We start from the raw sequence: 24,706 nt of genomic DNA, 5'->3' as shown, positions 1-24,706 counted from the left end.
AATCGACGCTGGTGAGAGCTCTCTTGATTGTTGCTAGAGGCTGTGAACTACCCTCTATCATCATCTTTATTTACTAGACGAAGGCAGCAAATTGTTAAGCATCCACAATGATGACTAGACCCGAAGAACTGGGCTCTACTGATGGAAGTAGGGGATCTTTTCGATAGGAAGATTGTCGGATAAAGCCGGTGGAAACATTATAGGCTCTCGTTTTTGCCATGATAACTCGATCTTTGCCTTCCTTCCTGGTGCGTCAATCTGTTGCGACCAATCTTCTGTTATATCTGTTGTCGGAGAAGAGCATCTGTAAAATAAGTCCACACTGACTGGAGTTGTGTTCGACAAAGATCCTCCGATACTTAAATCAAGGGGAGTGATCGAATAGGAAGTAGAATATCAAAATTGATAAAATATCAGCCCAGAAGTGTCTTACCGCTTGCCTGTTCTCTTACCTCCTCTTTATAGGTGACTCGGGTGTAACCGTCGAGCAAGTGGTTTCATTTTTATGGCACTAAGGGATAGTTATCTTGATTATCAGGTCATAATTATGAAGTTAGTGGGTAATTTATGCCGATTAACGATCGTGGCATATAGTTATTATCCACGATTGTAGTATCGTGATTATATATTTGCCAGTCGGCCGTTATAATGCTGGTTTGGTCACGAAGATCGTTAGTCGGCCATGAAGATGGTCAGTTGGCTATGCCATGAAGATGATCAGTCGATTATGCCATAAAGATGATCGGTCGGTCATGCAGATGATCGATCGGTCATGATAAAAAAATGATCAGTCAGTCATCAAGATATTATTTTAGTCACGATAACTCAAATTCAGCTATAATGATTTTATTTTGATCAACTCTGATTCGATCATAATAACTCTTTTTCGATCAAATAATTCTCATGAGAAATTTTTTTTTTTCCCTTAAAATATCTTAACTCAAATTTAGTACAAATATCTTACATTGGATTTTTTTAGACAAAGCAGGATTTGCCTCTCCAACGTAAACGGGTGTTCACGCATCTGTCACGAACCTGTGTCGTAAATGCCACATAAATGACGCAATGACCACCCTCGTCCCCTCCTTCAGGGCCCCATATAAGGGACGGCCCGGATCGATCAATCCACAGAATTCCTCGCCAGATCCGGCAGGCGGCAGGCGGCAGCGCGGGACCATGTACTCCTCCGTCTCCGTTCTCTCCTCCACCGCTTCCCCCCTCTTGCCGCTCCCGAGGACCTCCTCTCTGCCTCCGTCGAAAGCCCGTACTCTAACCCTAACCCTAGCCCGGTCATCGCCCACCGGAAAGGCGTCGCCGGAACCGGTGGGCTTGGTCTCGGACCTGCGCTTATCCCGCGCTCTCCAGTGCTGCACCTGCGGACGGCGGCTGGGCCTCTTGGGGGGAACCGCGGCGGTGGCGTTGTTCCGAGTTCCTCCCCCTCAGGCGTTGGGTGATGGCCCTCCCGACCCGGAGGCAAGAACTCGCGATCTTACGAGCATGGGTGGAATTGTTCGATTTGGTGCGAAGTTCACTGTAAATTTGCATGTACTTGTTGTTGCTAGGATATGGTGGAGAGATTCCATCCTTCGAGGCCGGATTGGTACGAGGAGCTCTACGCGAAGGTTCTGGAGCAGGGCATGATCATGCCCTACGAAGCTGAGGTCAGTAGTAGAGTGCCTTCTTTGTCGAATATATGACAGCTATTTGAAGATTAATCCTTTTAAAAATAGAAACTTTGATGTTAAAATACTTAACCTTTAAAAATCTATCCTTTAAGTGGAATAAAAGAGCACTTGGCGATGGTATTAAGTCTGAAAAGATTATTTTTGATAAAAAAATCTGAAAAAAAGATGGTTGGGTAGAAGTCAATAAATGGTTTTCTACTTTACTTAACATGCAAATCCTCGGAAAATGATTGGGTTTCCTTCTTCCAATGTAATAATATTTTATGAAAACATGATCACATTGGAGGATTGCGTGCCCAACCTCAACTGAACTAGGCAGTTTCTACATATTTGTGCTGGATTAGGTTTGCCATGTTACTTCAAGGGGGCATTTGGTTCGTAACCAAAATTAGAATGAGAATGAAAATTGGAATGGCTTGGAATCGGAATCGGAATAGCCAAATTCTCCAAAGCGTTTAGTTCGTGATCGGAATCGGAATCGAAATCGGAATGGATGATTCCAATTGTCGTTGTTTGATTCATCTAAATATAAGAATCGGAATGAATCTTTATTTTGAAAATATAAATCAAAATAGATTTTTATATAAAATAAAAAAAAATTAAATAAGAGATGAAATATTTTATAAAATAAAATATAAAATATAAATAATTTTATGAAAAATAAAAAAATGAAAAGAAAAAATAGAAAAAAAAGAAAAAAAGAAAAATAGAAGAAGGTATGGAGCTCCTTCTGCCTGTGCCTTATCCGCGCCCACCCCACCCCACTCCTGACGCCACATGGGCTCCTCCGCTGCATGCGTCCCCCAACCTCGGCGACCCGTCATCCCCGACTCCGCTGCCTCGTCCCACCCCCGGCCACCCGCCATCCACGGCTCCATCACTGCAAGATCAGCTTAAGTTGGAAACGCGACGTCTTTGCCAGCCAAACAGATCGAGAGAGGCTTCTCGGCCACTCACGACCCATCCTATTCCGAGTTCCAACCTCTCCTCATCGACCTGAACGGCGTTTTCTCCCTGGGCTTCCTCCGCTTCAACTCCACCCAGCTTGCGCTCGTGGTCCTCCACCTCCCCTCCTCCTTGCCCATTTGGCGCGCCAACCAGGCTCGCCCAACACTCTGGATCGGGTCCACCTCCTTCTCCTTTAATGGCACCCTGGTCCTCTCCAACCTGAAAATCGGGGTAATCTGATCGACTCCGATCGTCGGTGTGGACCGACTCGTTCTCCTCGACTCCTGCAATCTTCAAATTCAAAAGCTCGGAGATCCCCAACACCACCATCGATTGCTCCTCGCACCGATCGCAAAGCTCCTCCACACCCTCACCCGCCCCCTGAGGCTAGTGGTTTCTTCGCACCACCGCGCCCTCCTCCACCCACCCGGCCCCACCACGGCTCGCGGCTCCCCCTTGCGGCCCATGGTTTCTTTGCACCACCAAACCCCCACTCGCCCCCACCGCACCTCCGTGCTCCTCCGCCCACCTGCAAACACCAGCTCCCCGCCCCGCCGATGGGTGTTTTTTTTAAAAAATTTTTTATCTCATTCCATCGGAATGAAACTTTGACTCCCATCGGGATGATCTTGATTCAGTTACAGGAGAATTGGGCCATTTCCATTCCTCTCTGGAATGGGAATCGGAGTGGGACTCCCCCCAACCAAACAAGTAGAATCGGAGTCATTCATTCCCATTCCCATTCCATATCTTTATTTCTTCAACCAAACACCCCCCAACTTTAGCAAGCTAAACAATATTCATGCTCATAGCTATCGCAGGACTTTTAATCAAGTTTTAGGCATATAACCATCACTTTTTATTTTGATGTGTCTAGGAGAATGCAAGTCAAACAGTTTTTGTCAAATTTAAATGGGTGTTTTGGATATCCAGTTACAATTGTCATATGACATCTCATACATTGCAAGGAAACATGAAAAGGCTTCAACTTGGCCGAGAAGGGGAATGTGCTTGTTAGCACACATTATAATGCGGTAAATCAGTATGGTTTGGGTTAGCCAGTAAACACATACAATAGGTTGTAACACAAATTTTCACAACTATGAGATAATAAATGATATAAGTGAGCATGCATTGAACGTAATATATATACAACTAGAAGTATATATTGTCTAAAACTTTAGCAGACCCTTCTGAGTTGTGTATTTGCATCATAAATGAAGCTCAACTATGGCATCATTGTCTTTTACCTACCTTAAGTATTTTGTTCTATACTTGTCTTGCATATTGATGTTGGGTTTCATTAGGTGTCATGCATGCATAATTTTTAAAATAATTTTGAAACATGCAATAGAAGATAGATTAAAACTATTTTTAATCTACGCATGCATAGATCTAATCTTATACCTACAGATTTAGTTCATATGATGAAAATAACATGAGAAGCACACATCTGATTTCAAAAATCAAAAATAAAATTTAACTGGTGATCAAATCACCTACATAAATCACATAATCCTTTTTTAGATCTGGATCAGAGAATGTTTGTAGGTTCTATTGAAAGTCGCACACGCATTCGGTCTCTACGGATATCCACACGGGGCTAAAGTAAATCGGAAGTGCTGGAGACCATCGAGGTGCTAGCTCTCTTTCAGATCTTCACTTCGCTGGTTTGGATCTGATCTCCTTCTTCGACCATCGTAGAAGAGGATCCGAGGAACTACGCGTGGACTGCCGTCACGCAGCACTGGAGGAATGTAGAGAGACAATAGGAGAACTCCTCCTTCCTTTTTCTCTCTTTTTTCTGATCTCTCTCTCTATGTGGCCGACCAGAAGGAGAGGTTTGGGCATGTGGACGATGGAAGAAGAGGAGTGACACAGATGAATTCTATGACTTGATTCATGATGTGTTTATCTCCACGCCCAAAAACCCTACCCTTTTTGTAGATGGTGGCCAAGGGGATTAGATAGAGTTCAACCAATTTAAATTCTTATCAAATAAGAAGTTCAAATTCAAATTGAACTAATCCAATCCCATGTGGTAAGGAGAGAGAGAGAAGCCAAGGGAAGTGGTTGGCGTCCTCTCTCCCTTTTTGCGTATGCCAAACGGGAATGCGTGCCCCTCCTTTCTAATGTAGGAGAGAAAGAGTCCCAGTAAATCTGAGACTCTTGCATCCTTATTCCATTAAGCTTAATTTGGGTTCAATTTAAATTCGATTCGAGCCTGATTCATTTCATACTCAGTCCTAATCCAATTAGGACTCAAATCTGAAATTCAGATATCTAATTAGACTCAATTAAGTCAAACCCAAATAAATCAAATTTGATTTAATTATTTAGGATTTGATTCCAACTTGATCTCATCAAATTGGATTGCAATAATTGCAATTAGGTCCTCCTTGCTAACTGTTAGCTGATCCTATATTTGTAACTTTTATAAATTGATCTAAATCATCAATCATACTGATAATTTGAATATGATCCAATCATTTGATCTGATCAAGTCCCTTTTGTGTATGATCCTATAGGTTTTGTTCTGTCTGATAGTGAGACATACCATGATCTCCATCATAGTATCATCGAAATATCTTTCAATGGTTTAGAATATTTCAACTCTCATCCATCAAGAATCATCGATCCAAAATGATCTTAGAGAGCTCTCACAGTCCATTAGTAATGTCTAGCAGTATAGAATGATTAGAATCCTTAGATATAGTTATCATGTGATTCAGTTCCTCTATCGTGAATCCTGACATGATGAAGATTATGAAAACTTGTCAAACCCCAACATCCGTCATATGAAAGATTCGATTAGCTCGAATCCAAATCATGATATTGACGGAAACTCCTTTCCATCAATCACCTTGTTGTGGCTACAGATTTTAGTACTCAGCCTCTCAAACCTCATAGGACTACTCCTTATTTACTAATATCGATAGATCCCATCTAGGTATGCACCTTACTACTACATTGAATCTACTGTAGCCAATATACACTACAAGAATTCAAATGGCTAGGAGACCATGTTTATGTGCAGTCAAACTACAACAATTCCATTGTGAGCAGTCGAGGTATTGCAGGTCAAAGAACTACTCACACCACTACAGCATCGAAAAGATCACTGACGAGTGAGTAGACATTCATGTGATCTCTCGTTTGGTCACACTCAGTATCAATATTCTCTAACAACTACCGGCACTCCCGCTCAGTATCTCTACACTATTGACTAGAGACTTGTCTATCTCGAATAAAGCGATCCGTGTGCCAATTTAACTGGATCAGTCACCATCTTCATGATGATCCATCGATCGGGAGCATTTTATGAATTAATCATATGTCTCTAAGTCTCAATTTTTGAGAATATGTATCTTTAAATTATTAATTTGTAGGACTATTCTTGGACACATTAGGCAAAAATGGATAGAGAAAGTCTATTTTATTAATGAATCAATAGTTTAAGTACAAATATATATCTTAGAATTATTACAATGTATCTGTCATATTGACTTCTAGGGCATACATTTAACAATTGGTACTATGACCATAGTCAGTCTTCTTGATCCGACCGATTTGGTTTAGCTTCATGGATCCTCCTGTATAATATGTCAGTCATCTTTTCTTGACACATACTTCTCTTAACATCATTTTGTGCAATTACTTTTAGGTTTTCCAATGCTTTCCTTGCCTTTTTGACAATCATTTTATTAATCCAAACCCTTTTTATCAATTGGGCACCATCTCAACATCATTTGATTCCAGTTCCACACAAACAAACTGTCCTGGTTTATCCCCCCTCAATTCATCTTTTGTGGGTGTAAATGCAGCACTTTTAGTCCTCTAATTTACTCATTTCCAGCACTTCTTTTCTAGTTGTACAACATAAAATGAGCATATTTGCAACAGTTATGTTCCTATCTTTCATTATTCCCCATCATACTGACTCATACAAGACTGTGCTTCTAACCTTTCCTATATAACATATAGGGAGATGACTCATATTGTTGATTTTTATTCATAATTCTTATTTGTTTCATCTTTCATTTTGGTGAAGGTTGCAGCCTACAAAGCAAAAATCTTTTCTCAATTGACAGGAAAGAGTAAGAAAATACTGGAGCTTGGCGTTGGTACTGGTCCTAATTTCAAATACTATGCAAGTGCAACAGATATTAATGTCATAGGAGTGGACCCTAATAAAAAGATGGAGAAATATGCTCAGGCGGCAGCTGTAGCAGCTGGGCTGCCATTAACAAATTTTAGTTTTATGCGAGGGGTATGATGTTTCCTGTCCAATAACTTTTTCAACTTCATTATTTATATCCCTGATTTTAGGATCACATTAATGGCTTGAATCCCATACAATCCAGCTGAGCTAGCCTAATTCCTTACATTTTCTATTCAAGAGTTGTTATCATTTCCCATTCTCTTCCATGTTGCCCGAGTTTGTATATTATGCCATTAAAGTGGTCATTTTATTGGTTATATCTCTAATATTTCTTTTATATTGCGTAGTCCCCACACATGTTCAAGATATTCTTCTTGCACTTCTTAGGTGCTTATGGCTGAGAATGATCTGTTGTGATATTGCCTGTAATTTTATATCTCTTGCAAATTAGATTGAAATACATGTAATCTGGAATATATTATATGAATTAGATCATACAGAAAATTGCATTTGAAGATATTGAGAGAATTGATTTATTGTCAGTTTTAGGACACTCGTACAATCGTGGATTGGCCTAAAAGTAGCTGGGTGCCTGAGGCTTGTGAAGTAATAGAAGGAGATTTGTTGCCTTGAGGTTTTCATTTATTCACATGAATATTTTGTAGCATATGATATTCAGAGATAGGTTACTTAAACTGTGCATGGCAAAGGAAATTTTTTGTTCTGTACTTTCTTCTGCAAATTCCTTTTTTTAACCAATAGAATTTTTAATTATAACAATTTTTTAGGGCTAAGGATTGACAGAAGAATATATGCATGAAGAGCTCCTGCTTGTTAGTATGTGCATGTTTTTCCCATGAAAGGTGGAAATTTAACATAATAATTGTGATTTCTTTTCAGTAGAAACTAGAACTGGATACGGGCTATCATTTACTTTAAAGTATCTGGAGTATATTGGGCAATCTATCATAAAACGGTCAATTATTCTGAAAATCTTATATGTTGACTTGCAAAAAGTATTAAAATTGCTGGCTACCTGCAAGTAAAAAGCTTACGCACATGCTATCTAGGATAATTGGTGTTTATTGATGGTTTATATTGCCAAAGATATGTATGATAACATGTTTAATCATGATGTAGATTGAATAAGTTAGTCTTGGCTTTTTTTATGGATCTTTAAAGCTAAAGCTTATCTAAAAATGTTGCATGAGAATTTAATTTCAAAAGGAAGAAAAGCAACCATTGACTAACATTTATTTTAATTACTTGTACCCCCTTGATGAAGTTGGTTTCTGTGCTAAAAGTTTAGCATTTATAGCTTCTCAATGTTTTAGTAGACTTCCATGTTGTTTTCTTAGAAATGTTTATGGTCAATCCAACTCTAATGCATTGCATGTCTCTCTCTTTTTTTTTTTTTGGGTAAAACATTGCATTTCTTTTTATTTGCAAAAGCTGGTTGCTTTGGGCATTCAAGTCCATACTTCCATGTAGGTTGGGGAAGCTTTACCTGTAAGAGACGAGACCATGGATACAGTGATTGGTACTTTGGTTTTGTGTTCTGTCAAGGACGTTGACATGGCACTTAGAGGTATTCAAAAATTCCTTGTTCCTTTGTAAGGTCCATGTTTAACAGCTCTTTTATCGTGCACCTCTGATTTTGCATCATAAAATGTGTAATGATTTTCTTTGTCTAGGACCTTTCTTATCCCAAGGATGAAATTTACACCACCAATTATGTTTGAAAAGGCATCAATAATGAACCATGTGTATCTTAATTGGTAGTTACCCAGGGAGTAAACTTCTGAAATTATCTCTCTAAATATGTCTGCATGATTCTATAAATATTCATTATATAGTATAATTACTCAGATGGCTTTGAATTTCTTTTGCCTATTTACACCATATATGAAGCTAAACGCACAAGCTATATAATACTAGCATTTTTGTAGCTTGCACTACTACTAGTAAATTCCTTGATACAACCTGCCTTGGAAATTTTAGTTTGCAAATCATAATATTTGCTGACAATGTCTAGCTTCTATTACAATGAGAGTAAATGATTATATTTATAATAATGTTTATGCATTAACATTCCAATCTGGTATGTATATTAACTTAAGCATATAACTTTGCATCTCAGTTTTGTTAATTTGGTGCTTAATTTATTGTGAGTAAAAAAAAAAAAAAAAAAGAAAGAAAAATCCCATGCTGTGGCCACTCGGCCAAAGTAACATTGTTATTTTTGGTGCTTAATTTGAACTAACATGTATTTTCCAATTCTAGCTTGTCTTGATACCAAATTCAAATGCTGGCATGTTCATTCTAGAAGAGAGATACATATTTGGTAACTCTGTGCAGCCAAATGGACTAATGCTTCTATCTAATAATCAAAGGGTGTCGTGTTGCTTTCAAATGTTAAACTTCTAGTTCTTTAGCATTTAGTGCTATAGATACTGATTATCACAAACGCATGCAGAGATTAGAAGGGTGTTGAAACCAGGCGGTCTTTACTTATTCATCGAGCATGTTGCTGCTCGTGGTATTTTTCCGAACTTCTTACCGAACTTATGAGCAGGTCAACTAAGATCTTACAGTTTTGTGTATTGTTCTTGTTAATGGAGTTTCTCTTGCAGATGGCTCTCTTATCCGATGCGTGCAGAGCATTCTTGATCCACTCCAGCAGTTCGTTTCAGATGGGTGTCACCTGACTAGAGAAACAGGGAGGCTAATTTCAGAAACTGGATTCTCTAGTGTGGACCTTAACACTGCATTCCTGTCATCTGCCGCTTTTTTAGGTCCCCATGTATATGGAATAGCTCGTAAATAACATCTACATCGTTATTGCTCTCTTTCTGGTCGCTTGTAATGTATTATTATTCTTCTCTTCCTATTGAAGAGGATATGACAATGCCTCTTAAATGACCCGTTCTTTTCTGGTGCAAAGTTGACCCACTTCTTGTAGTAGAAGAATCGTCTACCTGCACCTTTTTTCTTTTTTTTTTTTCTTTTGTGTGTGTGTGTGTGTTTGTGTGAAGATAATGTACTAGGTGACAAGGGATCAAACTATTAGTGCCTTTTTGGGCATGTGCGCATGGGCACATTCACCAACTGGTTTAGAGTTTTGCATGCATCATCCAGTAATTGAATAAGGAATCTCTTCTTGTTGCTGAGCAGAGAGATGTGATCACCATACTAGGCTTGATTCAATAAACAACTCTATTTTAAATGAAAAATGGTGATTCGAGCCATGTGAGCTGAGTATTCACCCAGATGACTTAAGGCTATGATGGCTAAGTTTTTGGGAAGCCAAAAAGTATTTTGTTTGGATAATTCTACTGGTGTTTGGTAAAAATAATGTGGAGATTACTTTGATTTTTGTCAAAATGCTGAAAATATTTACTTGAAAAAAATTTAAAGTTTCTGTTCCGACATACTTTTTAGTTTAAGAGAAGCTGTTTTAATTTTATAAAATTTTATTTTCTAATCAAAGCATTCATGATAAAATCATATAATTATAATTGTGTCACTTTAAAATATAATGCATGAAAACAACAATCGGGCAAACGGGTGGAGAGTGCTTTCAAGAATCCTAACGCACAAAAAGAACCCCACATCAGTCTCGACTCTACTTCTCACCGATCAAGGTATTGTTTCTACACAAAAGACATCCCAATTGGCTTTGGCTCTTTCCCTTCTCATGCAATTAAAGTATTGTTTATTATTTCTCTCCAGTTATTTAAGATTCTTGATATGTTTTTGTGATTTTTTGGCTTCATTCTTACTTTTATGTTCCATTCCAGAGCACCGTTGCAAGTGATATTGTTGCCTTTGTGGCTTGGGGCCTCCTCTCTGCCGCCTCCACTGTGCCATCCTAAAACCGTACTATCCCTGCTCCCTCTAACATCACCCCTCTCCCCATCTGTTTCCCTCTCTTTCCTCGTCCTCCTCCACCCCCAGCGTCATTTAATCAATGGGGAGTAATGGCTCCTTGGAGATAATATGACCCTCTGTCTCTTCGTCTCTCTATCTCTCATCATCCCCCTCAATTCCCCTCCCTCTGGGTGTTCGGGATGAGAAGAAAGAAGTGGTCGAATGTGGAGACACTAGCTGGGTTCATGAGGTTCATCTCTTCGGCCACCGTAGTCTGGCTTCAAGAACATGTTCTGTAGTGACATCAGTTTATATACACGAGGCATTATCGTAGCGAAAGCTTTCTTTCTCTCTATGTGCATCATGTCATATCAATAAAAAAAAATCATGTTATATATATATATATATATATATATATATATATATAGGGCCTCACTCCGGATTTTCGATTTTTCTACTTAGGTCTCTTTTCGCCTTTAATTATGACTCAACATGCGGCACAGATTATCTACCACCAGTGTCGGGCCATAGTACTGCTATCTTATTTTAATAATGATGACTATGATGTCACAGATCCATTATGTCGGAGGAGAAGCATGATTAAAATAAATAAGCGAAACATTAGTTTTGTGGAAGTTTGGTTGTAGCCATGGCTGCACTACGAGTTGAAGAGTAAGACTGCACAAATAATTGAAATACGAAGAGATCCAGTTAACCGGATCTGATAAACATCAATTTTGATTGATTAAAAAATTTGAATTGAATTATGATTCATAAAAAAATTAATTAATTATGATCGATTCGATTTCTATATTTTTAATTCGTATGAGACCGAATCCAACCGATCAATATAGTATTTTCAATACTTAAACTATTTGAAGAATTAAAAATTGATATTTATGACATGTTATGTACTGACTTATGGATATTAAGTAATTATTGTATTCTAGTTTCTATATGAATTAAATGGTATATTAGTTTGTGATGTTTAAAATCAATAATAAATCAATATTGAAGTTCAAATCGATACAACCCATCTAAATCTGTTACAAACCATTAATTTCGATTTCAAATGATTTATATATAATAAACAGTCAATAGCGAGTTAGATTTTCTATAATTTGCTTGGATTCGATCGGATTAATTCCTCTCAACCTAATCCAATCCAACCCTATTGAGGAGCAGGAGATCATCCAAATGAGCATTTTATGCAATCATACTTAATATGCCCAAAAGCATTGAATCGATTCATAGTTATGATGTAAATAATTTATATATTTAGAAAATATTATTTTATTTTGTTTATATGGAAGAAATGGATATGTATGTAAATTATATTTGTATATATTGTATAAATATGTGTATGCAAGTTATATATATATATATATATATATATATATATATATATATATATATATATATATATATATATGAATGCATAAGTAATTTTGTTTATATAGAAGAAATGGATATGTGTATATTATATGTGCATGTGTATGTGAATTGGATATAGTTATGTACAATTTACAAGTGTCTTGTGATTAAAGTTGAAATCATGATTAATAATTAATAAAATATTAATTTTATGCTTTTATTGTTGCATCTATAAAAAAGAAATCTCTAAAAAGTATCAAAATTTTCTTGCTAGTCCATCAACCCAAGATGACAAGAAAAAGAAGACTGTAGTTTAGAATGACAGATTGATGGAGTTCATCGATATGTGTATTAGTGAAGGTGAAGCTGATAATTATCCAGAAACACATTTTAATAAGCTAGGATGGGGCCAATATAATTAAAAAATTTTATGAAAAGATTAGAAATCAATACGACTACGAATAATTTAAAAATAAATAGGATAATTTGAATGCAGATTGGAGTTTTTGGATGAGATTGGTAGGGAAAAAAATATATGTATAAGTAACAGCAGTTTGATGTTTGTCAGATTTTTTATACCATAATTCATAAACTACTATGATTAATTGTTTCTTGTGGGTTTTTGAGGTAACAAGCAGCAAGTTGAAGGGAAGTGGGAGATGGAGATAAAAGGAAAATACCTTCTTATTTCCATTTTAGTCTCCTGTAGTTTAACCTCTCTGCTAGATTAGAGGAAAAAAAGATCAAAAAAAAGAAAAATAAAATATAAGATAAAAAGTAAAAGAAGATTAAGTCAAAGGAAGCCTTAGGGTTTATTTGGTTGGGTTATATTAGATTAAGAGATAATTTGGTGATATCTAAAAATTATTTATCTAAAAAATTAATTACAAAAAAAATAATTTTTATTATATTTGATTGGTGAAAAAGGTATTTTAAAAGAAGGTAACAAAAAAATATTACTATATTTGATTGGAGATAATCTTATATTGACATATTTTCAAATTTCTAGCAACGTCATTAAATAAATATTTAGATAATAATATTTTTTTTGCAATCCATTTGTTAATCATTTATGGCCTGCTTATATAAATATTATCAATATATGAGTTGATAAATATCTTTAATTAATTACATATATTAAAAATATATTTTTTATTATAAATAAGTATCAGTATTTTTGGATATATAAATAAGTATATTAATTATAAATAAATCCTATGTTAGATTTATTTATAATTAATAAATATTTATTAATTATTTATAAATAATTAATATTTACTCATAAATGTATTAATATATTAAATGTACAAGATTTTTTATATTATTAGTTAATATATTCATATAATACATTAATATAATTAATCTCAATTATATTAATGTAATTAATATAATATTAATAGAATATAAATGAGGTCTTTTTTATCCAAAAAAAAATGATATTTTTCAATTCAATGTGAAAAAAATAAATACCAATGTTTTAGTGATATTTATTTATTTTTTAAAAAAATAAAGATAAAATCTATCATTTATTTTATTATCATTATTTTTTTTTCATACCAAATATCATAATTTGATATGAGATTTATTTTCTCAGATTATCTCTGACCAAATCGGCTCTTCGGGGCTCTTCCCCGCGCCGATGGGTTTGCAATGGACTTCTTCCTTGGAAGCTTTGGAGCAAAGCAAGCCGTCAGAGAATACTTCGCCGATCCTTGGCATTTGTTTGGTGGGGCATTGGGGTAAACACGTGGATCACTTTGTTTCCGCCGAAACGGCGTGCTTGGGTTTCATTGGTGTTTCCCCCCCCCTCTCTTCCTCCTTTAACGATGCGCGCTCCTGATGATATCCGCCGTGTCAACATTCGACGCATGGGAGATGACCCATTCGGAGTCGTGATTTTTCTTTTTTTTTTTAATTATTTTTTTTCTTTGCGGTGGCTTCGCAGCGAAGCTTCATTTTCCTTTTTTTCTTTTGACTGTAAGGCTTCGCAGCGAAGTTAAAAGGTCTTCTCTGCTGCTCCGATGTCTCCGTACCCTCCTCCTCCGCCTGCCCCCTCTCGCCTCTCCCGAGGTCCCCCTCTCCTCCTCCGCCGAAGGCCCGTACTCTAACCCTGCCCTTCGCCCGGTCATCCCCCGCCGGAGAGGCGTCGTCGGAGCCAGCGGGCTTGAACATGGCCCCGCGCTCGTCCCATGCTCTCCGATGCTGTTCCTGTGGACGGTGGCTGGGCCTATTGAGAACCAGGGTGGCGGCGCTGCTCCGTGTTCGTCCCTCCAAGGCGTCGGGTGCCGGCCCTTCCGATCCAGAGGCAAGAACTCGCGATCTTACGAGAAAAAGAGAGGAGCTTCTTAAGTTCTTGGTGGAATTGTTCGATTTATTGCAAAGTTTATGTAAGTTTCCATGTATTTTTTGTTATTGTTAGGCTATCGTGGAGAGATTCCATCCTCGGAGGCCGGATTGGTACCAGGAATTGTACGCGAAGGTTCTGAAGAAGTGCACGACATCCTACGAAGCTGAGGTCAGTAGTAGAGTACCTTCTTTCGCTAATATATGACAGCTATTTAAAGATTTATCCTTTCAAAGATAGAAACTTTGATGTTAAAATACTTGACATTTAAAAATCAATCTTTTGAGCGGCAAAAATGGGAGAGGTTAATAATTAAAGAGAACGTTGTTGAATGGAAGAGCAATCGAATGGTATTAAGTCTGAAAAGTGTTGCCGCTTGAATCTGAGGTCGGCAGACATGCGAGCCGAAGGTTTTCCAGCAAGAGACCTTTTGACGCTTGAGTCAGTCGAATTCTAGAAAGCAATAGAAGAGAGAGTGCAGTGGATAAGATTGCAAATAGATCGGGTTGATCCAGGGTCCTACTTGACTTGACCTGCTTATGCCAGGTTTGAACCACTTTAAAGGGCTCATGGGGCCGCGTCAGGTTCTAAAATTAGATCCTGAATTAGGCCTGGATTTACTGAATTTTGATCTAACCTGACTCCATGTGATTGTTGGATCAATTTTGGATCGTCTGATCTGTGATCCGAACCGACTTGAACCCAATATATCAGTCATTGATAGACTTAATATGGCAATTCGATTGTTCAGCATGATGAAAACAATGCTAATTGTGACATGGGAGAACAAGAGCATTATGGACGAGAATATAAGAAAAGCTATGTGACACAACCGAAGTTGCAGCAAATGGTGGTCTTGCGAGGTCTTAATTCGTGTCATGTATGGCTTCAGAGTATAGGACTCATCACAAACAATAGGACTCATCACAGTTTGTCTTATAGCTATCAGCGGGAGAGTAGGATTCAAAACGGTTTATCTTGAAGCTATCTAGAGGAATAGGTAGGTTCCATCTGGAACCAAGGCAGAAAAATCTATATCTTCAATGCTGTTGGCTCAGGTAGTGCTTGTTTAATGTCATAAATTTCTTGTACAAGGCCTGATTTACCACCCTGTGTCTTGGATCTCTATTGGTCAGCAAATGCGAGACCATTCAAGTTCATGATCCTTTTTTGGTTGGTTTATTATCATCGAGAAATGGGTAAGAATTGGGGATTTCAAAACCAAATGAGGTTAATGTTAGTCATCTCCTCCTCATCTTGTTTGTATCTTCATTTATTAATTTATTCTGATGCACTTATTTATTATTGTTGGTCCATCATTTATGTAGTTGCTCTTTTGATTGAATGCATTGCAATATAGCTAGGATCAAGAATTCAGATCCCAACAGGATGTCTCGCGGGATATCTGGATGGGGTACCATCCCATATGTCGGGACATGACCATCCTGCTAGCGTCCCAACATCTCGATTAGGATGTCTTGGGACATCCTCTGTCTCAAGTATTGGGATAGGGCGAGACGACGACCCATCCTATTCTGTGAAAAAACTGGGACAACCTGTCCCATATTATCTTCTATTGGGTTGGGTTTGAGTTCAACATTAAGATTCGATTAAGAAGCTGGATTGGATCAGAATCACTTATGATCCAGTCTAGTCTGACCCATTTATACCCCCTTGTGGTGGATGCTTTGTCTAGAGACTTACCTGAGAGTCCTCTGATTTTTCCTATTTATAAAGGAAGGTCGATGGTCGTTATCGAGATATGTGGAGTTTGGGCCAATGATCTTTATCGTACAATGACCACATGGTAATGGATCCCCACATTTTATTGTGATCATAACCACTTGGATTGTGTGATCATGGTTGAGTGATTTGCCAAGATCATGGTTTGATGCCATTGTGCCATTTAGTTTGTCATGATTCGAGGTGCAGGACTTTGGTCTTCCCTAGGGTTACACCACTTCGATTTACTTCGAGGTCAGGCAAGTAAATATTCACCACATTGAAAAGATTTTTTTTTAATAAGAAAATCTGATAAAGGATTGTTGGGAAGAAGTCAATAAATGATTTTCTAATTTACTCAACATGCAAATCTTAGGTTGCATTTAGTAGCCGGCAATCTATCCAAATTGCTGGCAATTTAAAGGAGCCCCACTGGATTACTGCATTTGGCACGTTCTTTGGATGGCAATCTGGATTGTCTTGGCAATCCAAATTACCTCTCAGAAGGTAATCTGGATTACCTAAGAGAAGGATGGCCATCTAGATTACCAAATATTTGGTAATCTAACAATAAAATATTTGGACAAAACTGCCCTTATCAGAAAAATAAATTAAATCCCTCTTTCCCTCCGCGGCTCCGCGTCGAACACGCACCCCCACCCCACCGCCACTCCTTCGGGCCTCTCCTCCCCCCCCGTCCGTGCAGCGCCACCCGCCGCTTGCGCGCGCCTCCCCCCAACCCCTCCTCCCGTGACCACGTCGCCCGCCACTTCTCCACTCTCCCCTCCCTTCGTCTGTCGTGCCTCCTCTGTGCCCTGTGGCTTTGCGTCCGGTGGCGGGGATGCGATGGAGTTCCACCCGAGAGAGATACCGTTGGCGGATGCGGTTGAGTTACTCAGAGAGGTCCGGGTGCGTCGTGAGGATGGCGGTGGTGGGTAACGCCGGGGACATGGAAGGAAGAAGAAGGGGGAAATGGGCGACGAAAGGAAGAAGAAGGGGAAAATGGACACGGAAAGAAGAAGAAGGGGGAAATGGTATTTTGAGAATTTGATGTTACATTACCAGTAATCTGATTGTCATACCAAACATATCAATGAAGATTTTCAGTAATTTTACTGCAACATTACCTGCATGTACCGAACATAGTAATCAACATTACTGACAATTTAATGGTGGCAATCTATCCTGTAGGTAATCCAGATTACCTTTTAAGGTTGCCTGGCGATGCACCAAATGCAACCTTAGGAAAATGGTTGGATTTCCTTCTTCCAACATAATAATATTTCGTGAAAACATGAACACATTGGAGGATCGCTTGCCCAACCTCAACTGAGTTAGATGGTTTCCACATATTTTTGTTGTTGATTAGGTTGTTTCATGTTATTTCAACTTCAGTGAGCTAAACAAATTCATGTTCGTACCTAAAGCGGGACTTTTATCAAGTTTCAGGCATATAATCATCACTTTCTAGTTTTGATGTGCGTTAGGAGAATACAAGTCAAAGGTTCTTTTTTCTAAAAAAAAATTTAAATGGGTTTTTTGGATATCCAGCTACAATAGCCATATGACGTCTCATACATTGCAAGAAAACATGAAGACTTTAACTTGACTGGGAAGGGCAATGTGCTTTTTAGCATACATTATAATGCAGTAAATCAGTTTGTTTTTGGTTGGTCAGCATGCATACAATCAGTTGTAGCCTTAATGTTCACAGGTAATAACATATAATAAATGATACAAGTGAGCATGCATCGAACGTACTTGCACTATATATACAACTAGAACTATATATTGTCTAAAACTCTAGGAGACCCTTTTGAGTTGTATATTTTGCATCACAAATGAAGCTCAACTATCATTGTCTTATGCCTACTTGAAGTGTTTTGTTCTATTCTTACACTTGTCTTGCATATTGATGCTTGATCGGATCAATTTGGTTTTGCTTCATGTATCCTCCTGTATAATGTGTCATCATCCTCTATGGACACATACTTCTCATAACTTCTTTTTATGCAATTACTTTTAGAGCTCATTTGGTTTGCAGGAAGAATTTTCACTCACTGGAATGTTTTTTATGGGAAGCCGATTTCTTGGATTATGATGCTTGGAAAAGTAGTTTAGGCATGTTCAATTAACCATGAGAAAGTGGCACATTTCAGAGTGGCTTATGTTTGGTTGAACACTATTTTTTTTGGAGAAGCTGTATAAAATACCTATTATATCCTTGATAAATGAAAAGATCTTACTCCATTCTATTCATGACTTTAAGGAAACTTTTGAAGAAAAAAGATCACAATTCTCAACGTATGAGAAAGCAAAAAAATCCATATCCCACATGGGTTTTTCTTTCTTATGAAACATAAAAATTTATTTCTCATGGGAATGCCATTTTTCAATCTCTCTCCTTTGAAAACTCCAATCAAAGAAGAAGGGTTTCTTCATTTTCTTGTTGATCACACTTTCCCCCTTCTCTTCCCACAAAACAAACAAGCCCTTAGGTTTTCCAGGGCATTCCTTGCCTTTTTGATGATCATTATGTTTATCCAAACCCTTTTTACCAATGGTACATCATCTTAACATCATTTAATTCCACATGAACTAACTGTCCTGGTTGATTCCACCGCAGTTTATAGTGTGGGTGTAAATGCAGCTCTTTTAGTCCTCTAATTTAATCATTTCCAGCACTTCCTTTCTTGTTGTATGATACATAGAATGGGCATATTTGCAACATTTGTGTTCCTAGCTTTCATTATTCCCCAACATACTGACTCATACGAAACTGCTTCTAAACTTTCCTATATAATATTTATGAGAGATGACTGATATTGTTGACTTCTATTCATCATTCTTATTTATTTCCTCCTCCATTTTGGTGAAGGTTGCAGCCTACAAAGCAAAACTCTTTTCTCAATTGACCGGAAAGAGTAAGAACATACTGGAGCTTGGTGTTGGCACTGGTGCTAATTTCAAATACTATGCAAGTGCGGTAGATATTAATGTCATAGGAGTGGACCCTAATAAAAAGATGGAGAAATATGCTCAGGCAGCAGCTGTAGCAGCTGGGCTACCATTAACGAATTTTAGTTTTATGCGAGGGGTATGATACTTTCTGTCAAATATCTTTTTCAACTTCATTATTTATATCCCTGATTTTAGGATTTTGCATTGATGGCTAGAATCCCATACAATCCGGCTGAGCTAGCCTAGTTCCTTACATTTTCTATTCAAGAGCTGTTATCATTTCCCTTTCTTTTCCATGTTTGCCCCAGATTATTATTATTATTATTATTTTCCGTTAATGTTATGCCGTTAAAGTGGTCATTTTATTGGTTATATCTCTAACATTTCTTTTATTTTGAGTAGTCCCACACATGTTTAGGATATTCTTCTTTCACTTCTCAGGTGCTTATGGCTGAGAATGATCTGTTGCAATATTGCCTGTAATTTTACACATCACTTGCAAATTAGATCAAAATACATGTAATCTGGCATACATTATATGAATCTGGTCATACAAAAAATTGCATCCGAAGATATTGAGATAGTTGATTCATTGTCAGTTTTAGGACACACGTACAATGGTGGATTGGCCTAAAAGTTTCTGGGTGTCTGAGGCTTGTGAAGTAATAAAAGGAGACTTGCAGCCTTGAGGTGTTCATTTACCCACATGAATATTTTGTTAGCATATGTTACTCGGAGATAGGTTACTTAAACTGTGCATGGCAAAGGAATTTTTTATTCTGTACTTTCTTCTGGAAATTCCTTTTTTAACCAATAGAATTTTTAAGTATAGCAATTTTTTAATGCTAGGGAGTTACAAAGAATTTATGCATGAAGAGCTCCTGCTTGTTACCATATGCATGTTTTTCCCATGAAAGGTGGAAGTTTAACATAATAATTGTGATTTTTTTTTAGAAGAAACTAGATTTGGGATGTGATCTATCATTTATTTTAAAGTAGCTGGAGCTGGAGTATGTTAGGCAATCTATCATTAAATGGTCAATATGTTCTGAAATCTTAGATGTTGACTTGAAAAAAGTATGAAAATTTCTGGCTACCTGCAAGTAAAAAAAATTGCGCACTTGCTGTCTAGCATAATTTGTGTTTATTGATGGTTTATAATGCCGAAGATATATAGGTTTAATCATGATGTAGATTGTATAAGTTAGTCTTGGCCTTTTTTTTTTTTGGGGATCTTTAAAGCTAAAGCAACGTATCTAAAAATTTTGCATGAAAGTTTAGTTTCAAAAGGCAGAAATGGCAACCATCTCCTAACATTTATTTTAATTACTTGTGCCCCCTTGGTGAAGTTGGTTTCTGTGCTAAACGTTTAGAATTTATAACTTTTCAATTTTTTAATAGACTTTTATGTTGTTTTTTCAGTAACATTTATTGTCAGTCCAACTCTAATGCAATGCATTACTTTTTACTTTGTGAGAGTTAGTTGCTTTAGGAATTCAAGTCCATACTTCTGTGTAGGTTGGGGAAGCTTTACCTGTAGGAGATGATACCATGGATGCAGTGATTGGTACTCTGGTTTTGTGTTCTGTCACAGACATTGACATGGCACTTAAAGGTATTTATAAATTCCTTGTTCCTTTCTAAGGTCCATGTTTAACAGCTCTTTTATTGTGCACCTCTGATTTTGCATCATAAAGATGTGTAATGTGTGTGTGTGTGTGTGAGAGAGAGAGAGAGAGAGAGAGAGAGAGAGATGATAGGTTGACGTGCTAGTGGTGCAAGAATTCTAGAATGGGGACATTGAAGATGACTTCTATATCATCAGTTAGAAAAGAATGATTTGGAGAGACTTCCTATATCAGAAGTCCTATCCTTGGATAGTAACTGCTAAAGAAGTAGAATCCATACAATTGGCCTAAATTGGCAGTATGAGGCTTGTTGATATTATTTCTGCTGGTGAGGAACCTACAGAAAACAATAATATATGTAGGTGACAACATAATTCCAGAACTGTAATGTTTTCTTTGTCTAAGGTCTTTCTTATCTCGGGGATGAAACTTATACCACCAATTGTGCTTGGAAAGGTGTCAATAATGAACCATGTGTATCTTAAATGGTAGTTACCTAGGAAGTAAACTTCTGGAATTAGCTCTCTAAATGTGTCTACATGATTGTATAAGTTCATTATATAATATAATTACTCAGATGTCTTTGGATTTCTTTTACCTATTTACACCTTATATGAAGCTAACTGTACAAGCTATATGATATTATCATTTTTGAAGCTTGCGTTGCTAGTTTGCTACTAGTAAATTCCTTGATATTACCTGCCTTGGAAATTTTAGTTTGCAAATCAGAATATTTGTTGACAATGTCTAGCTGCTACTCCAACAACAGAAAATGATTATTATATTTATAATAATGTTTATGTGGTAACGTGCCAATCTGGTATGCATATTAACTTAAGCATATAACTTTGCATCTGAGTTTTGTTATTTTGGTGCTGAATTTCTTTTTAGTTAAAAAAAAAAAAAATCCCATGCTGTAACTACTGGGCCAAAGCAAAATTGTTGTTCTTTTTGGTGCTTAATTTGAACTAACATGTATTTTCCAAATCTAGCTTTTCTTGATACCAAATTCAAATGCTGGCATGTTCATTCTAGAAGAGATGCATATTTGGTAACTCTGTGCTGCCAAATGGACTAATGCTTCTATCTAATAATCAAAGGGTGTCGTGTTGCCTTCAAACGTTAAACTTCTAGTTCTTTAGCATTTAGTGCTATAGATACTGATTATTACAAACGCATGCAGAGATCAGAAGGGTGTTGAAACCAGGCGGTCTTTACTTATTCGTCGAGCATGTTGCTGCTCGTGGTATTTTTCTGAACTTCTTACCGAACTGATGAGCAGGTCAACTAAGATCTTACAGTTTTGTGTATTGTTCTTGTTAATGGAGTTTCTCTTGCAGATGGCTCTCTTCTCCGATGCGTGCAGAGCATTCTTGATCCACTCCAGCGGTTCGTTTCAGATGGGTGTCAACTGACTAGGGAAACAGGGATGCTAATTTCAGAAAATGGATTCTCTAGTGTGGACCTTAACACTGCATTCCTGTCATCTGCCGCCTTGTTAGGTCCCCATGTATATGGAATAGCTCGTAAATAACATCTACATCGTTATTGCTCTCTTTCTGGTCTCTTGTAATGTATTATTATTCTTCTCTTCCTATTGAAGAGGATATGACAATGCCCCTTGAATGACCCGTTTTTTTCTGGTGCAAAGTTGACCCAATTCTTATAGTAGAAGAATCGTCTACCTTCACCTTTTTTCTTTTTTCTTTTTTTTCGTGTGTGAAGATAATGTACTAGGTGACAAGGGATCAAACTATTAGTGCCTTTTTGGGCATGTGTGCATGGGCCCATTAACCAACTGGTTTAGAGTTTTGGATGCATCATCCAGTAATTGAATAAGAAATCTCTTCTTGTTGCTGAGCAGAGAGATGGGATCACCATACTAGGCTTGATTCCATAAACAACTCTATTTTAAATGAAAAATGGTGATTCGAGCCATGTGAGCTGAGTATTCACCCAGATGACTTAAGGCTATGATGGCTAAGTTTTTGGGAAGCCAAAAGGCATTTTGTTTGGATAATTCTAGTGGTGTTTGGTAAAAATAATGTGGAGATTACTTTGATTTTTGTCAAAATGTTGAAAATGTTTATTAGAGAAAAATTCCATTTTAAAGTTTCTGTTCCGGTATACTTTTTAGTTTACAGGAAGCTGTTTTAATTTTATAAAATTTTATTTTCTAATCAAAGCATTCATGATAAAATCATATAATTATAATTGTGTCACTTTAAAATATAATAATGCATGAAAACAACAATCGTGCAAATGGGTGGAGAGTGCTTTCAAGAATCCTAACGCGCAAAAAGAACCCCAATCTGTCTCGACTCCACTTCTCACCGATCAAGGTATTGTTTCTACACAAAAGAAATCTCAATTGGCTTTGGCTCTTTCCCTTCTCATGCAATTAAAGTATTGTTTATTATTTCTTTCCAGTTATTTAAGATTCTGGATATGTTTTTGGGAGTTTTTGGCTTCATTCTTACTTTTATGTTCCATTCTAGAGCACGGTTGCAAGTGATATTGTTGCCTTTGTGGCTTGGGGCCTCCTCTCTGCCGCCTCCACTGCGCCATTCTAAAACCCTTATACTATCCCTGCTTGCTCTAACATCCCCCCTCTCCCCATCTTCTTTTTCTCTCTCTTTCCTCATCCTCCACCCCCAGCATCATTTAATCAATGGGGAGTAATGGCTCCTTGGAGATAATATGACCCTCTATCTCTTCATCTCTCTATCTCTCATCATCCCCCTCAAGTCTCCTCTCTCTGGGTGTTCGGGATGAGAAGAAAGAAGTGATCGAATGTGGAGACACTAGCTGGATTCATGAGGTTCATCTTCTCGGCTATCGTAGTCTAGCTCCAAGAACATGTCCTGTAGTGACATTAGTGACATCAGTTTATATACATGAGGTATTATTAGAGCGAAAGTTTTTTTTTCTTTATGTGCACCATATTATATCAATGAAAAATATCATGTTATAAAAATTTCACATATCACATCAATATAATAATATAATTTAAAAATAAAAATAAATAATAAAATATAAAATCTTATGTTCGATATCCAGAATACTGCAAACATCGATAAATTATCTGTCTTATCAAAATAGATGCATCATCATATATTAACAGATGAAACACTTTTATTCAGCATTAGTTTTATATCTTGTCCTCAGATCAAGAAACCTAAGTCCGATCAGAGTCAGGCGAAATACTTCTATTGCAAGAAGAAGGGACATTGGAAAATGAATTGTCCTCAGTACATTGTCTCTTTGGATCCGAACAGATCGAGAAAGAAGCAAGTTGTTGTTGGACAAGATAATTATATAATAACATCTTGTAATTATATATATATATATATATATATATGTGTGTGTGTGTGTGTGTGTGTGTGTGTATGTATGTATAACATGATTTTTTTTATTGACATGACATGATGTATACAGAGAGAAAGAAAGCTTTCACTATAATAATATCTCGTGTATATAAACTGATGTTATATATATATATATATATATATATATATATATATATATATATATATATATATATATATATATATATAGGGCCTCACTTTGGATTTTCGATTTTTCTACTTAGGTCTCTTTTCATCTTTAATTATGACTCAATATGCAGCACAGGTTATTTACCACCAATGTCGGGCCATTGTACTATTATTTTATTTTAATAATGATGGCTATGGTGTTACAGATCCATTATGTTGGAGGAGAAGCATGATTAAAATGAATAAGTGAAGCATAAGTTTTGTGGAACTTTGGTTGTAGCTATGATTGTACTAAGGGTTGAAGAGTAGGATTGAGCAAATAATCGAAATTTGAAGAAATCCATTCAATCGGATCCGATAAACATCATTTTCGATCGGTTGAAAAATTTAAATCGAATCGTGATTCATAAAAAATTTGATTAATTATGATCGGTTCGATTTCTATATTTTTAACCCATATGAGACCGAATCTGATCGATCCATATAATATTTTTAATACTTAAGCTATTTGGAGA

At 37.0% G+C, this 24,706-nt stretch overlaps 2 protein-coding genes across 2 annotated transcripts; both read left to right on the top strand.

Moving 5' to 3' along the window:
• Positions 1-1,050: 1,050 nt before the first annotated feature.
• LOC105056623 (uncharacterized) lies at positions 1,051-9,765 on the top strand. Its single transcript, XM_010938881.4, has 6 exons — positions 1,051-1,473; positions 1,563-1,661; positions 6,685-6,903; positions 8,287-8,383; positions 9,272-9,334; positions 9,429-9,765. The coding sequence occupies exons 1-6, from the start codon at positions 1,066-1,068 to the stop codon at positions 9,620-9,622; spliced, it is 1,080 nt and encodes a 359-aa protein (XP_010937183.1). The 5' UTR covers positions 1,051-1,065; the 3' UTR covers positions 9,623-9,765.
• Positions 9,766-13,663: 3,898 nt separating this feature from the next.
• On the top strand, positions 13,664-22,323 carry LOC105037459 (uncharacterized). The gene is made up of 7 exons (XM_073247539.1): positions 13,664-13,778; positions 14,022-14,344; positions 14,459-14,554; positions 18,984-19,202; positions 20,585-20,681; positions 21,878-21,940; positions 22,035-22,323. Exons 1-7 carry the CDS (start codon positions 13,679-13,681, stop codon positions 22,226-22,228), a joined length of 1,092 nt encoding a protein of 363 aa, XP_073103640.1. The 5' UTR covers positions 13,664-13,678; the 3' UTR covers positions 22,229-22,323.
• Positions 22,324-24,706: the final 2,383 nt, after the last annotated feature.

The sequence above is a fragment of the Elaeis guineensis genome, chromosome 13 (genome assembly GCF_000442705.2).
Source record: "Elaeis guineensis isolate ETL-2024a chromosome 13, EG11, whole genome shotgun sequence".
NCBI lineage: Eukaryota > Viridiplantae > Streptophyta > Magnoliopsida > Arecales > Arecaceae > Elaeis > Elaeis guineensis.
This window is presented reverse-complemented; position numbering and strand designations above follow the sequence as displayed.